The sequence below is a fragment of the Pagrus pagrus genome (assembly GCF_965226575.1).
Source record: "Pagrus pagrus genome assembly, chromosome: 18".
NCBI classification, from domain to species: Eukaryota; Metazoa; Chordata; class Actinopteri; order Spariformes; family Sparidae; genus Pagrus; species Pagrus pagrus.
Window position 1 is genome coordinate 13476918 of NC_140202.1, and position 16313 is coordinate 13493230.

Here is a 16313-nt window from a genome sequence, read left to right on the forward strand (position 1 = left end):
CACTAGAATTTGTAGTACCATTTTATTTCCACCTGACCAAATTAATTTCCTCTTTTGAATAATTCACAAAGCAAAACTTTCACACACCTGTGGTTTGATGGGTGCTTAGCAGGAAAATCTGAATAAAAAAGTCCTGCGCACTGTCCACTTCACTTGTAATCAGGAAAAATTTAACAACGTTTCAGTACAAAGTCCTTCATCAGGTTTTTTTATTTTGGATAATAAAGTTAATTTTGAAGCGGAACGCCGGGCACTGAAATAATCTATAACTTAAAGACACATTTCCTTTAACAATCTCAAAAAATGACCAAAAAATTCTATTTAATTCTGATAAAGATTAACAAAGGGAAAAGCACAGTTAGTATCTCGATATCTTTTATTCAAGCAACATCAATTCACCTTGTAGTCATATACTGTACATTCCCCCCACGTACTAAACAGTACTTAACAGCTCTCACCTATAGCATAGACGTGAGGTGGCAGAGTTCCCAGTGACTTCCCCCGGTACGACTTGATGGAGTCAGGGCCATACAGTTTGGGGATGTCATAATAAGGATTCACAGCAATCAAGATATTGGCCACATAGGTCTGGAAGAGATATGAATACAGGTATGATTAGAGTCACTGTATTCAGAGAAAGTTAATAAAAAGCAAAAATACGTATAAATAATTAAATAATGAGAAACAGCAGAGGTGAAAACGAGCCCAGCGAAGGCTGCTGAGACACACCTTAACCTGTCTCCTTGTCCTGCTTTTCCCATCTACCAGCTGTCCCTCATTTCCTAAGTGAGTGACTGGGATAAGGATTGGGTTTGCCAGTCTGACTTTATGACCCTTTTCTAGCTTTCCTTCCCTCTTTACCACCTGGTGCTTCTCCCCCAGGGAAAATAAGGATAGGGATCTCTCTCTCCTCCTGCCCTCCAACCTGTTACTGTATCTCCTTATGATGCAGATGGATAGTGATGACTATAAGCCATTGTAAGAGCTCACATATGAAGGATTTATATACATATACTTGCGCAAATGTAGTATAGAAGGAGAAGAAAACATACATAGATGTGGTCTTTATTGTACCGCACTCTGACATTGTTGAGAAGAGTTGCTTCATTCAAGTACATAAGGGAACCTAAGAGAACAGGAAAAAAAACAAAACAAAACATTATTTCTTGGATAATTGACCTTGGAAAGGATAAAAACCATTAAAAAACGATAATGTGTGTCGACTTACAGTTGTCATCCACATGTTTGTTGACATCATCCTCTGCAGGAAAGACTTGGCTCATAGGAGCAAGAAATGTCTGCAACACAAGCAGATTTTCTTACTGTAACGTCACATTATATAATTTCCTGGATAGGCAGACATGCTACAAGTGGCTCTACTTATCCTTGCCTACTTTATGTACAAGATTATTCATTGTTTACGTCTTGTTCTTTGAAAAGGTTTTGAAACAAAACAGCTGTTTGTGAGCATCAAAAACAAGGGAGACATATTAGACATCATAAAAAGCTAAGCGAGCATGCACAAACATGAATCATTTATCGTGCTTAAAGATCACAGTAATGATGTTTGGTGCGACATGTTCCCAGGCTAAATTAGTTACTGATATTCTCACTCTATTGTTTAAGAGTCTGAGTTAATGGAAATAAACTCAATGGAACAAGCCGGCTGTGAGAGAAACAAGGGGAGACATGGCAGGGTAATGAATAATTTGGTGGGAGAGCAACCAGATCTGAACACCTGAGTGAGTGAGTGATTCTATGCAGTGTGTGTGTGTGTGTGTGTGTGTGTGTGTGTGTGTGTGTGTGTGTGTGTGTGTGTGGTGGAGAAGAGACGATGGTGGTGCTCTGGGCTGATCTTGTAGGAACCAATCAAGTCAATCAGACCGTGTGACATTATTAAAGCAGAACAATGATTGCATCTGAATATTCCCTGTAATAAAACACTCCTTTACTCCATCTTCACTGCACTCCCTGTATTAATACCACTGCTTGTGTGTGTGTGTGTGTGTGTGTGTGTGTGTGTGTGTGTGTGACCCAGTCTGTTCTATGATGCATGGTTTATTATAGCAAACAGGCTGTAAGCATAAACAGAATCTGCTTTGTGTGCCTGCGACAGTGCCTTGGCTCAATCTGGACATGCCACATTCACAATAATAGCCATGTGAGAAATGTCTGACCGATAAAAATTGACAAAGAGGAAGAGGCAGTCAGGCTGAGGGTTGTATACTGAGCTGAGGCACTAATGAGCTCCACAGTGTAGTAAAAAGGATAATCAATGGGCCTTTCATTCCCTCGCTGAATGAGACAGAGTTTATGCCTCGCATTGTGTGATCATGAGCGTCCAAAGTTCAGAGCTATTCCAACTTCAAACACCATCTCCTTGTAGAACAACTAACTAAAATGTATCTTCAAGGGTCATTTAGTGTGGTGCGGGGTCTTGGGTTATAAGTAATTACAACCCTGTTTCTAAAAAAGTTAGGACTGTGTATAAAACGTGAAGAAAACCAGAATCATTTGAGAACAAACTATGCCGAGCCTTTCGAGGATTCCCCTTTCATACCCAGTTATGATATTATCACCTGTTACCAATTAACCTGCTCCTGTGAAATGTTCCAACAGGTGTTTCCAGGGGGCATTGCACAACTTTCCCAGTCTTTTGTCACCCTTCCCCCAAATGTCTGAAATACGTTGCTTGCATCAAATTTAGAATAAGTATACATTTACAAAAATCAATGCAGTTGAAACATTAAATATATTGTCTTTGTTCTGCTTTAAATTGAGTATAGGTCAAAAAGGATTTAGCAAATTATCATTCTGTTGTGCTTATTTATGTATTCAAATTTGCAGTCCAATAGCGTTTGTTTCTTAACTTGTTCTGACTGGTTTATATTTGTTCTCTTGTTCACATCTTGCTTTTTTACTTATTTATTATAACGGTTTTTATTGATGCTTCTCTATTGTTGTTTTCCCCTTTGTAATAATGCAAATTTCCCTGTTTTGGAACTAATAAAGGATTATCTTAATTTATCTTATCTATGTTTTCCTCAATGTCCCAAATTTTTGGAATTGGGGTTCTATTATGCACTTATCTGTCTGTTGGGACTATATTGCAGTGCAAACACAGGGTTTTTTGACTACATTGTTATTTAAAAAGGGTAGATATTGTGGCAGTGAACAAATGTATTTTTTATGAGCATGACCCATTTTAACCAGAGACATACTGTATAAGGCTCCTCTGAATAAAAGATCAAGAGAAATGTAAAGCCATAACACTTAGTGATAGACCACTCTAATGGCAGACATTTTGACTGGTCAAACACAGGTGAAAACAATAAAATGGATAATGGCTTAATACCATTTAGCTGCTTCAGTTTCAGGGTCCCAAAACTTTTCACAGCCACAGACATTTTGACTTCACAAAGTAGGAAAAGCACAGGTTTTACCAACAACGTTAACAATGGCTCCATTCTATTAAGAGTCCCTGAAAGCCATGTCGGTGAATGAGCATGCACAACAACAGAGCCCGTGAACTGGCTCACCCTAATTACATGCAGCAGTCATCAATGGTATAAATTCCACCTGCGCTTTCCCTGCTTTGAGAAGTCAAAATGTCTGCCATGAAAAGGGTCTATTGTGAATGCTAGCTCACTGTTATGACTCACTGTGACACTTTAACAGAGCTGAGCCATGGTTCATGTTATTAGTAACACTTGTGCCTTTGCTGAAAAGCCAAAATGTATATACATTAGCTGTGAGAACACTTCCAACAAACAAATGCAGGGGCAACTGTTGGAGTACATGTCTGTTGTAAACACCAGAGGCCTGCTTGCTGGGGACATGTGACGGCTCAGGTGTAACAGGTGGCCTTTACCTCCTAATGAGCAGCTCTCCCTCTAGGCAACACTATCAGCGCACCTGCTGCTGCTCTCTTTATTTATTCATGTCTCTGTACATGTGGTCTCTCATGTTTCTAGCATTTTACACATTGTTGTGCCAACGCCTTTCTACCTGAAATCGCACTTTAGACAGACTGCTACAGGATTACAGAAAAATGTCAGTTTTTAAATATTATTCTTGTACTTCTGAATGAATGTAGCTGTGTATGCTGTGGGCACCCTCCTGGGATTAAGGCAAACAACACCCAATTCATGCACTTGGTTAAAGAGCAATTTTCACAACAAATTGCAGAGCCACTTGAAGGGAAAACATTTTCCCTGTAGGTCTTACTTTGCCCGTGAATGGAAAGCTGTACTAGGCTGTGTGCAGGTGCCTGTGAGTGTGTTTGTGCGCGGTGACCCACCTTGCCCCTCTGGTTCAGTGGTTCTATGGTGAGTGCGTCGGCTCCTATGTCAACGATCATGCCCAGCTGGAACCCGTCGGTGGGGTGGGGCGCCCACACTGGCTTCCCATCCTCCATGGCTTGCCTCCAGTCAGCACGACCACACAACTGGGACGGGGGGGAGAGGAAACATGAATAAACAAAAGCACATATGTGGCTTGAAATGCAAAGTATAGTACACACATTTGCATTTTCACTGAAGGATTTCAAACAAACTGAATTTGCCTCAAAGCCAGTCCCATTGCCGGCTCCCCAAGGCTTGTATAGCTACACACTAAGTATTTCACATTTTCTTTACAGCTGACAAATACAAGCTGGTGTCAGCGCTAGTGATTTAACAACTAAGCAAACATAAATCCCCTGTGAGGGTAATTTCTCTCTGGCACTGTTTTTTTTTTTGTCAAGCACCTGTCTGATTTGCATGGCAGCACTTACTGCATCCCTTCATATCGTCACTTAACTAAACCTTACAAATCATGAAATCCTTTAAACACAATATTTTGTCTGTAAATGTCGTCTCTTACTTGACATGGAGACTAATATCAAAGAAGTAAAACATGAGAATGATTTTACCATCAAACTGATCTCTAGAGGCATTCCTCAGTCATTTGCATTATGTGATTCAGATCTGACCCACTGCTGCTGTCTGCTTCATTTTTCATTAACCTGCTATTCCTACACTGATCTTGTAAGAGAGGATTTTCTATTGGCACACGACTGGGGTTGTCTCTCTTGTGAGGACAACACTACCTGAAGTGACCTGACATGGTGAACTGCCCAGCCAAAACAATTCAGTCTGCAGCATCTCATTTCTTTCACAGTGTTTTGGCCTGCATAGAGACCAAGCTAACACAATCAAACTATGACATTTTGTTCAGGTGCACTTGCTGAGTGTGTATTATGTAAGTCAACAGCCATTTGGGCATAATTTGGAAGTCTAATGCTGCCTTACATATAACGTTGAAGGTCGTAATTCCCTAGTTGAAACTTCCTCAAAGTGTTCCTAGCGCAAGACGCCAAAAATTACTGTATGTGTACACATAACAGAGCCCCTCAGCAGTGCTGCCTCCATGCATTATAAACGAAATAACGCCAAATTAGGTAACAAACACCATTTTACATTTTGTTTTACAGCACTTTCATACTTGGCAACATATCTGAACTTTACATTTGCCTAGCCTTACACAAATACAGTACTGTAGTCTACAAATATAGCCCACCCCCTTCCCATGGGTGCTGCTATTGATGTGTGATGTCCTATTTCAGGGTAAATAAATGTGCCCCGAGTTTACAAGAAGAAATTCTGACTTTGACTGTCTTTCCAATGTACTTTTCCTAGTTGGAGGTTCGAGTTCTGAGTTGTCTGGAATGCAGCATTAGACAAGAAGAGCATATAGCTGGCTGGCTATCTTAAGCGCCGTTGTTTGTGACAAAATGCACACCTTTAAACATTTGGCTGTATATTAAAATTGGAAGACAGTACTCTGTATTTGACAACAGCATTTGGACAGATGCAGACTACAACCAAGGGGATCACCTCAGCCTGAATCTTCAGACAATCTGTATTTTCGCATGCATGTCATCAACGCTTCTTGACAGTTAATCCTACGACCACAGCAAAGCAAAAGTGCTGACGCTATGCTTGACTATCCTATTAGCTGCAGGGATTGATGTCAAACGCCATAGACTAGGGTGGGTGGTGGAAACTGCTGATGCATCCACTCAAAGTTCAACAGGTACATCAACTCAGCATAATGGTGGATCCAGCCTTGACAGAGACTGGAGACAGTAACCTGTAGTGACTATCTCCATTATTGTCTTTTGGACCTAGATGAGGCAAGAAAACAATGACCTTGCATTTTTCACATATTTTGTTACATTACTGACATTACTTCTACAGCTCAGTTGACAAGAATAGTTTAATAGTTGATTCCGTTGTGTTAGACAAAAAATTATTTGCAAGACCAGTTGACCATTTCTTTCTTACTCATCAAAAGAGAGTTCCTTGCATGTTATTGGTCACAGTGATTAGCTAAAAGCAGAGCAGGCAGACTTTTACTGCTTCATTATCAAATCCATGTTATTTCTGGTCAGTCGACCTATATATGGCTTTTTTTCCAGAGTAATTTCCAGTCACTCATTCACTGTCAGGACTTTGTAACACAAGGCTCAAACAATAAAATGGAGATAAAAAGTACAGTTACAAGCTGACATGCTGTTATCTCAGTTTATCGTTATGTAGCACATCTATTATTGGAGAAAAAAATCTTTGTTTATAATAGATAAGTCTGTGCTCAATGTGGGTTAACGGCCAAGAGAGATGATGATTTCACACATCAAAGGACCGACCTACCATCAAGGCCCAAACTAGCAGAAAAGACTCTTAGGCAATTTACAACTGGCAAGTACAGTTAGAGAGTATATTTTACTGTAATGCTGAGAAACATAGCTGTAAATTTGGTGTGACTTCCTCTATATTTTGACTTATGTGGATCGTTGTGGTCGTCCTGTGCAGCTTCCGTAGCCTACCCTTGTGACAAATGAACAGTAAGAAGAATTCTACTGTGATTGATGCGTAAAAAATTGTGTTGAGCTGAGTGAATAAATGAGTAGATGGTGGACCAACATGGTTGTTTTACCATTGGTGTTGCCACCAAGCAGACTTAAAGTCCATATAATGTGGTTATTGCAAGAAGTAAGTCAAAAAAAGATGAAAGCCATGAAGACTAAAAACAGACAAAGTTCATATTTTAGTTGCCGAGTTGATGTCATATGATGCTGAAGAATGGCGGACGAAAGTAAACATTGGGTTGACGGTAAGAAACTTTCACCAAATCTATGTATTGTATGGTCACTGTATCGTTTCCTTTGCTCTTCCTTGTCACTCAAATACTGGAAACAGCTGTCAAGCTGTTGTTTAAACACTGAGCAATAAAATGCAATACAACTACTTTTTGGCATCCATGTTGCACCCTCATTCCGACATGACGCACATGAACACACCGAAGGCGGAAGATTGACTTCCCAACTCAGGAAATGGGACCATCCGGGGAGCATGTGAATGCAGCATTAGATACTAAAAGCTTTTTAACCTTTGGTTATAGAAAGCAGAGCCAATGAATTGTCTTCACACTGACAGGATGCAAACTCACTCAAAAAGCCAACAAAAAAAGCCAACAAAAATCTGATTCTACAACATTCACTTGAGCAGGGAAAGTGAAACAGGCATACACTATCTGTAACTCACACAAGCCTTGTGTACACTACATAGATGGCATATGCAAATTTGCACTGGTGTTCATTTAACTATCAAACTGTAGGGAGGGTTGTTTATAGTGAATTGACACAACACACCCCAGCATTTAAACCACGTTCAAACATAATTGGGAGTTTAAGAAAAGCACCAGAAGGAGAGAGGATAAGATTACTTTCCCAGTTTGTTATCTTCAACCTTCAAGTGTAAGATCAAGGCTGGGGAGGGGGGATCCTAAAGACTGTCTTAGTTAGATCACTGATAACCACAAAGCTTTTCCACAGTTTCCTACTTCAATCCAAGTTTAATTACAGCATGACTACACAGGAATACACTCAAGTTCAAAACAAATTCTAAATGACCACACATCATGATATATTGAAAACAATGACATCTTTTCTATGTTATCTGGCTTTTGTAATGTACCAAGAGGTTTGGGATTCTCATGCAACTTTCAAAGACAACCCCCAAACAATCTGGTATATCACTCAGGGAGACGGCCTTTGGCCTAAACGTGAACATCACAAAGCAAAGGCATCACTGACAAAACACAAACCAGTCCCTCATGAGTAACTGACTCTGCAGCCCTAAATCCTCTTAGTGTTTGACCTTAATCCAGACGGGGAGGTGAGACGCTTCTACTGAGATCCGAGCCTGACAACTAAAAGTCAGTGATCAATTGCAAAATGGTGCAAATCGGAGCACAGAGACACATACAGTGCACAGAGAGGAAAACACACATGCATGAAGGGACACTGGCTCAAAGTTGAAGCGGGACACAAAAACACACACACGCCTCTTGTTTCCTGCCTCTTGTTTCCTGTTCTCTACCAGGCGAAAAGGGGACATGGAAAACACTTTGGATACCGACAACAGGCCAACAGGATGAAGAGAGATGTAGATGGAGCGGTCACACTATTTTTTTAAAAATTGGTATGGTAGATTTCTGGGTTGACTTGGCTGTGATGTGGGACAGTCAAATATTTTTTTTAAAAATGAATAAACCTTAAGCAACCATGTTCATCAGGTTATATAGTAGCCTATCTGGGATACTATGAATATAGCAAAACTATTAGTTTCTATTGAGACAACAGTTATAGGCTACTTTTGAGATCCAATGCAGGTGAGAATGGGTAGAATATGTCCTTTGTTGCAGTGACTTTTAAAGAAAACCTCAATTAAATGTCTCTAAACTAAGACTAACGGTACTAAGTCCCTTATAAATAAACCTCTGTTGGAGAAAACTTAAACTAGACTAATGCAAGCAAGTGTTATTTATTTATTTAGATGATTAGCATACGCAGTAGCTGCTCTCGCTCCATCCACTTTCTACTGTAAAGATAATTCAAAGTACCTCGAGCTGTGTCCGACTAGCTACTCGTTAACGAAAATGTCAAAGTTAGACAAAAGACACTTACGACTCGTTTCCTTCAGACAGTCAAATGTTCGTAACAATGACGACTTTTAAGCCCCTCATACGGATGTGTAGTTGCAGTAGTCCAACTTCAGCCGCTGTCTGTCGCCGGGGCAGGAGAGCAGGACGGAGCCGCGCGCTGTATGGGTGACAGGCGGTGCAGGTGACGTCACGCAGACTGTACACAAGTGAAGGTGCGTTGAAGTGCTGCTCGTAAGGTCCCGTGTCAGGTAGATTTTTGTTTTTTTTATTACTGCTGGTTGTGGTCTTTGTGCAGTAGACAAAAGACATTTGGAAAGTAATGTTTGTTTTTTGTTTTAATTATTTAAATTACTTAAAAAAGATCTAACATCTAAAATGTGTCTTTATTCCCCTCACAGCAACAGAGAACACACTGCTGTGACATTTGAAAGCACCTTACAGGTATGCATGTTACTGTTGTTGTAACATCTGAGAACAGCTGGTTTATTCAGTTATGGGGAACATAAATATTTCTGAGTCTGTATTATTACCAATTCTGAGTATGAATTCCTTCTCCGAAACTACATAATGCCCCTTTAAATATAGGGTGACATAGAGTAAAAAAACAAACAAACAAAAGATATCAAATATCTCTCTGGTAACAGTTTGGACCCATGTATTACACTTTAAATGCATTTTTCTGTATGCCACTGTGAGGAATATTTCATTTCACTACTCGTGGACCATGCAGCATGTTTGTTTAATCATAAAAATGTAGTCAGAGGATAAACTGAACACACAACTGCTCTACTGGCTACACTGACGCGACAGCAAATGCTGCCTTGAGAGTCATGAATATTTAAGAGGCAGGTAATCTAAAACTTTTGGGGGGATTTTTGAAGGAGACACCTAATCCACCATTGAAAGCCACCATTGGGTTTGTAAATCTAATTAGGATATCTGATACTCCTGTATTGGACCGTATCTGATTACTGAGTCTAGATGACAGCATGTAAACATCAGCATGACATTCTTTGTCCACAAGTTGAAAGTCATCCTAAATAATACGCAACAAAGTCAAGCAACAATTGAAATGGTGACATATCTTATTTGGGGATCCTATAATACATCAACAACTATAGTACAATTATGAAAGGAAATGTTTGTTTATCTCTTTTGATTCTGGTCAATATAAATAAGCAGAGGATTAAGTCTGTTTAAAGCCTGAAAAAATATATTGCTTTTTATTTTGATCATGTGTTATACAAGCCACAGTGACTCTGACTGATGTACTGTGAAGAAAAAACAGTTGAGAAATAAATTGAACATCCAAGCCAGTAGTGTATAGTTGCATGGACAGTGGCTCCCTCAGGTGGCCACAAAGAGGACACACAGCTCTGTTTATCTAAAGCCAAATCCCAAACCAATTAAAGGACCTTAAAGGACTGTAGAGAAGAGGAAAAAAGAACAGGAGCGACACACTGGAGAGCTGATCATCACAAGGAACCAGCATGCTCTGGGGAAATACTACACAAGCAAAGTAAGGATACACTCTTGGACACACAATTATGTAACACTTGCAGTCGTGGCTTAGACAATATGATGATGATAGATGCAACACCTGTGGCATATGACAGAAGAAAAAAAAATGTGAGAAATGCAGTTATGTTCAAGGTAGAAGCACCAGTAGTGCTGTGTGTGTCACATTTATTGTTCCTGAAGGACACACTCATCAGACTGCAACTAAGGAATTATAATTATAATAGTATCAATAAAAGTAAAAATAAAAAAATCAAAATATATAATGAATTTGACTTCTTGAGAACGATTATCATATTCCACTGTTAAACTTGGCAAAGTTAAAACCTGTGCTTTTATGTATATATTTAGATTTATATTATTTAATTGTACCAAAGTTATATTTATTGTCAGATGGGTTTTTTTAAAAATCTGATTGCTGATAAATTAAATCAATTTAAAACTGTGCTACTCAGGCACTGATGCAGCATGCAACCTGCAAAGTAACCTCTGTAAAAAGTAACTTCTGTTATAAAATAAAATAAATGTAGTGGAGTAAAAAAAGTACATTAGCCTCCAAAATGTAGTGATGAGAAAGAGTATAAAAGAGCAGAAAATGGAAATACTCAAGCACAAGTACCTCAAAATTGTACCTAAGGACAGTAATTGAGTAAAAGTACTTAGTTACATTCCATCACTGCATTTTTTATTTGAAATAAATCACATAACGTGGTGGATGTTGCAGTTACTTTATGTAACTTTTTAAAACATCATGCAAAGTAAGTTGTTTGTAATCACATTACACAGACCATAGAAAGCTGGCACACACACATTGTTTAGCATCTACTGTATGTTGAAATGCATTAGCCACTGTCACACAAATTGTTATCATATATTATTGATAAAATAATACAATGAGAAGAATAAGAAAACACAGGTAGTGGAGCATAGGAGGCTATGTGACTTGTTTATATGAATGTGAATAATAAATGCAATAAAATGGAATGATGTTTGACTGTTTTGAAATTATTTCAGTGTTGTTTTTTGTAGATTAACCTGCCTTCCAAATATCTGATAAGGTTTGAAGATGAGTCAGTATATTCATCGGCCCCTCCGCTGTCAATCACTATACTTTCCCAGCCAATTATCTGTCGGGCCCCAGCTGCTTTGGACTTTATCTGTGAACTGTTTATGAAAGTCCTATCACACACACATTCTGTGGTGCCTGCGGAGGAACATGAAATGCTTCTGTAGGACCACCAGTGTTCAAAGCTCCTGCAAGTCTTTGCAAGCTGGCAATACCTCTCTACTCCTGTCTGGAAATAGCTCTGCAGGTAGGCCATCCACATTTTAAATTGCACTATACTGTTAAACGCACGATAACCTTTTCTTTATCAGGGGTTGAAATTGATTCTTGTATAGGTGTTGCCAAGTTTATAACAAAAAAGACAAATATGACTGCATGTGTTTTTATTTTTCTATCCAAAGCTATTTATCTACAGAATGAATTCATCTAGAAGATATGTATCAACTGGTTTAAAACAGTTACTTTCTTTCTTAAACTTGTATCTGTTTTATTAAGCGTGTGGTGTGCGTTTTTGCAACTACCAAGAAAAAAAAACGTGTATTTTGAAAAGCTCATTTTGCGTATATGTGTGTGAAACAAATGTTACTGTACATGTGTTCTCATTAAAATGGGATGTTTGCTTATCGCAGTAGGGTGTGCTCTCTCAGGAATTCAGTCGCTTGCAAACTGAAAGTAATGCTGGGTTTATGGTGGCGCATTGCTGTTTTACTGCTGAAACAAACGTTTACTTCTGAGATGTCTGTTTCCATTGTGAAATATAGTATTATCTTGAAGATCTCCACAGCCATTCTCTAGTTATTTTGTTAAATGATTTGTATGCTTTTACTCTCTGTTTGTATCTACCAGTGTAGCCCACCGACCAGCCCATGTAAAGGATGATAGGAGAGAAGCTGTTGCTGTCCATGATACTAATGTCTGTGCTGAGTTTACTGACACTACAGACATCATATGGAGAGCAATTGGCAGAGGAGTCGTGCACTGTTCAGATCCTGGTCCCTGGACTCAAAGGCATGCCATTCTACTTAGTTTCTGACACATAGACCATGCAAAGAAAACCAAAATAGAATCTGAATAATGTTTTTCCTCTTTTTCTTCTTCTGCAAAAGGAGAACCAGGAGAGAAGGGACAAAAAGGCACACCGGGGAGACCAGGAAGACTGGGCCCTCCTGGAGAGATTGGTATAATGTTATTGCACTTACAACTGTCGAATATTTTTCTTTCCCAATGCGAGTAAAAACTGTTGCATCTCCTCCTCATTTTTAAGTAAAAAAAAAAAAAGAAGTGGGTTAAAGATCACATTGCTGGGGCTGATAATGTGCTGTTACATCACTGCCAGGCCGTCCAGAGATGGCCAAGTGTTTACATTTGGGTGAGAGGTTGGAGGAGAACTGATTTGAAGAATCCACTGCTGCGGACAAGTGTTTACTGAAGACCTTAATGAGCAGTGAAGGGTGCTTACATACTTTTTAACGGAGATTACACAGACTCAGCATTCTAATTAATGTGGAAATAGTTGATCGTTTAATTTTAATTGACTTTAAGGTGCAAAAAAAATGTCTTACAAGAGAGTCAACAGCTTTTTTAAGTAGACTGCACTGTACTAAAATATTTTCCTTTTCAGGTCAACCTGGGCTTAAAGGCCAGAAAGGCATAATGGGACGTTACGGAAAAGTGGGCCCAAGTGGAATGAAAGGTAATTAAAAAAAACTTGAAATGTACTTCACATGTAGCTGTGCATGAATGAACTAAGTAAAGTATATTTCATGTCTTATGAATAATTACATTTCAAATCACAGGGGTAAAAGGAGACATGGGGGATCCTGGTCCAAGGGGCCCTAATGGAGATCCAGGTGAGATATTAAACCATGTTATTCAGTTTGTCAAACAGATTACCGCAGGATTAGACGGACACATTTGGCGAAATTGGAGAACTAATTAAGACAGCCGTGAGGTAATCCCCCACATTTTTGCCTTATCAGGTGTTCCATGTGAGTGCACACCAATCAGGAAGATGATTGGAGAAATGGACATTCTTGTGGCGCAGCTCTCCTCTGAGCTGAAGTTCATTAAAAATGGTATGATCTTAGAGCATTCTTCATTCATTCTACTTGTGTGTTTCGCAGCCCAGTTGGCAGAATGAAACGTTGGCATTTTACGTTTCAGCAAACCATGGAAACATTAAATTTGTAGGTTCCATGCATCTCATGTTGACATTTCTGTCATATCACATTCAGATTACATGTATATGAGCCAATTTTCATGTCAGGAGGTGCCTACACAGCATGGGGAGACTACTGCCAAACTGAACATAATGAAATTTAAAGTTTCAATATATCCACACTTTGCAGAAACATACATTGTTAACATTTGATTCCTGTATCATCAGTTCTTGTATCTGTGCTATTGCTTCACCTGTTATCCTTATAGAGCTGCAAATGCTGGGCACGTCAATGTGAAATTTATAGAAATACAAGTGCTCATTTTTCAGCACTGCCCTCCCCTGCAGCTGTTGCTGGCATAAAAGAGACAGACAGTAAGGTCTATCTGTTGGTGAAGGAGGAGAAGCGCTACACCGATGCGGAGGCATACTGTCAGACGAGGGGAGGGCACCTGACCATGCCCAAGGATGAGGGAGCCAATGCGGCCATTGCAGGGTACATAACCGAAGCAGGCCTCAACCGAGTCTACATCGGCATTCATGACCTGCAACGTGAGGGCGTGTTCACCTACGTGGATCTCTCTCCCATGACCACTTTCAGCAAGTGGAGAAAAGGGGAGCCCAACAACGCCTATGATGACGAGGACTGTGCTGAGATGGTGGCCTCTGGGGAGTGGACAGATGTGGCGTGCCACCCCACCATGTATTTTGTTTGTGAATTTGACAAAGACAGCGTCTGAGTTCAGCCTCTGCAAAAGAGACTGCTTCAAGAATGTATAGATGTAATGGAACACAAGTTAGATGTGTTGTTTGTGCTTTATCCTCTATCTGTAAATAGGATGACAAAAGGACATGCAAGTTGTGCAAACTAGTATATTTTCTACTTTTTCTTTATCCTATAAGCTCATAAGCTATTTATTTTCTTAACTCACAAAGCATTCAGACTTGTTGTCCTTTAGTGAGGTTTTTACTTATTTTAAGTACACCCTTGATCTCATACTCTGCGATTACTTTCAAAACAGCATGCCAGGCAATGTATTGACTTTTTATGTTATGTTATGCAAACTATCCACTGAGCAATATGTGCAACAGTGCCATCAACAAACAAGACAAACAAGCCAAATGTGGAAGGCTGTAGTACGTGCATGAAATATGAAATTAAAGGAAGATTTTGGTTCCAGTTGGGTGCTTTTAATCAGAGAAATTGAATACAATATTCATCCTGTATTCATATTCATGTTATAAGTTATGTGGCGGTTGTTGTAAAATAAATTTCCACTGATTATTTAAAAAAGAGAGACAGTGTCTGTGCATTATTTTCTGCCCCTGAGCTGATATAGTGCAGCAGATGAATCAAATACAGCAGACAGTCTCCACCCAGTGGATGAAAGTTGTACTGCACTGTAACGTTCTGACCATTCATAGAAGGAAATGCAGTTAACACTGATGTCTCTGCTCTATTTAACTGTAAGGTACGTGACAGTGAGGCACTATGCACGATATCAGGAGCCTGACATTGAAGCAGCCATCACTATTTCTATTATTTACCTACACCTGTGTCTTCCTTGCAAATACATCTATTCAGTAAAATAGGCTGTGCTCCTGTTTGTAAGGTGTGCTGGGGGTAATCAAACTAGTAGTTTGGCTATATTTTTAAGTAGCTTGGTGGTGGTTCAACTACATTCATACATAATACATATATAATTCAAGTAGTTAACTTACTTTTTTTACCATTTTTTTTTTTGGTTAAAGGGGCTCTATGTAACTTTTTATAGGAATTTACATGTATTATCATGTTTATATTAGTCATACAGTATTTGAGCAGATTGTAACGTGACAAGAAAAATGAGACCTTCCCCATCTCTCCATTTGACAATTTGTTTAAGTTATTTAATGCTGCTGGACTGCGGATTTCTTTGTGAAACACTGGGGTCGGTCCAAAGGATGTGACTTTATGTACAATACATACATTCTCGTCTCATTTTAGGACACATCAGTTAGACCTCAAGGACACATACAATTCATTTTGTTGAGAAACACTGAATGTAAACATAACTTTTTTTTGTTTACAATAAAACTCCAGATGGACCCTTTAACCACCAGAGCACAATGATTCATGTGATAATGTGACAAAGGAAACTCGCACACTGCTTCTTTCTGATTCTCTTCTTGACACAGACACAGTCTCTTGTTTGGGTAATCTCATTCAACATCACAAACATTACCAAGAAACTTTAACTTGTGTTTTTAAAAGAATATTATTTTAATTTGACTGTGGGGCATGTATCTGTAGTATTATTAGTTTTGTGAAAATGTTGAAATCTATCTTAAGAAATAAATGAAATATTGCGGACTAAACACACTGGCATGAAGTGCTCAGCTAAATTAACACTGACAGTTAAGCTGTGACATGACTATTATTTAAAAATAATGTAATGTCTAAACACATGAGAATTTAAAATAATAATAAATTAATTACACTTGGTGACAATGTGACAGCATGATGTTTGCCGCATGACAAAAAGAAGACATTGCGCACACTTTAGGTCAATATGACATTTTCATCTTGTAAATCCTCTGTGG

At 39.0% G+C, this 16313-nt stretch overlaps 2 protein-coding genes across 4 annotated transcripts in view; one reads left to right on the top strand and one right to left on the bottom strand.

Annotated features, from left to right (window-relative positions):
- myo6b (myosin VIb) overlaps positions 1–9138 on the bottom strand; it is a 40804-nt gene extending 31666 nt beyond the window's left edge. For both annotated transcript variants that reach the window (XM_084380701.1, XM_084380700.1), the window contains exons 1-5: positions 9011–9138; positions 4301–4447; positions 1229–1298; positions 1053–1126; positions 459–588 (exon numbers count right to left, since the gene is read on the bottom strand). In XM_084380701.1, the coding sequence (XP_084236827.1) occupies positions 459–588; positions 1053–1126; positions 1229–1298; positions 4301–4417 (391 nt within the window). In that variant the 5' untranslated portion in view covers positions 4418–4447; positions 9011–9138. The remainder of the gene's footprint in view (positions 1–458; positions 589–1052; positions 1127–1228; positions 1299–4300; positions 4448–9010) is intronic.
- Positions 9139–11744: 2606 nt separating this feature from the next.
- On the top strand, positions 11745–14980 carry colec11 (collectin sub-family member 11). Of its 2 annotated transcripts, none has more exons than XM_084381187.1 (7): positions 11745–11819; positions 12419–12580; positions 12679–12750; positions 13194–13265; positions 13369–13422; positions 13552–13647; positions 14061–14980. In XM_084381187.1, exons 2-7 carry the CDS (start codon positions 12448–12450, stop codon positions 14468–14470), a joined length of 837 nt encoding a protein of 278 aa, XP_084237313.1. In that variant the 5' UTR covers positions 11745–11819; positions 12419–12447; the 3' UTR covers positions 14471–14980. The 2 variants fall into 2 exon arrangements, with proteins under 2 accessions (XP_084237313.1, XP_084237314.1); XM_084381188.1 differs by having other exon boundaries at positions 14079–14980.
- The last annotated feature ends 1333 nt before the right edge of the window (positions 14981–16313 follow it).

What these genes read in the sequence shown, in the direction of transcription:
- colec11 (XM_084381187.1), top strand. Translation starts at nt 12,448, where the DNA reads ATGATAGGAGAGAAGCTGTTGCTGTCCATGATACTAATGTCTGTGCTG. An exon ending in CCTGGTCCCTGGACTCAAAG is followed by an intron (nt 12,581 to 12,678) that starts GCATGCCATTCT and finishes CTTCTGCAAAAG; the next exon opens with GAGAACCAGGAGAGAAGGGA. An exon ending in GGGCCCAAGTGGAATGAAAG is followed by an intron (nt 13,266 to 13,368) that starts GTAATTAAAAAA and finishes TTCAAATCACAG; the next exon opens with GGGTAAAAGGAGACATGGGG.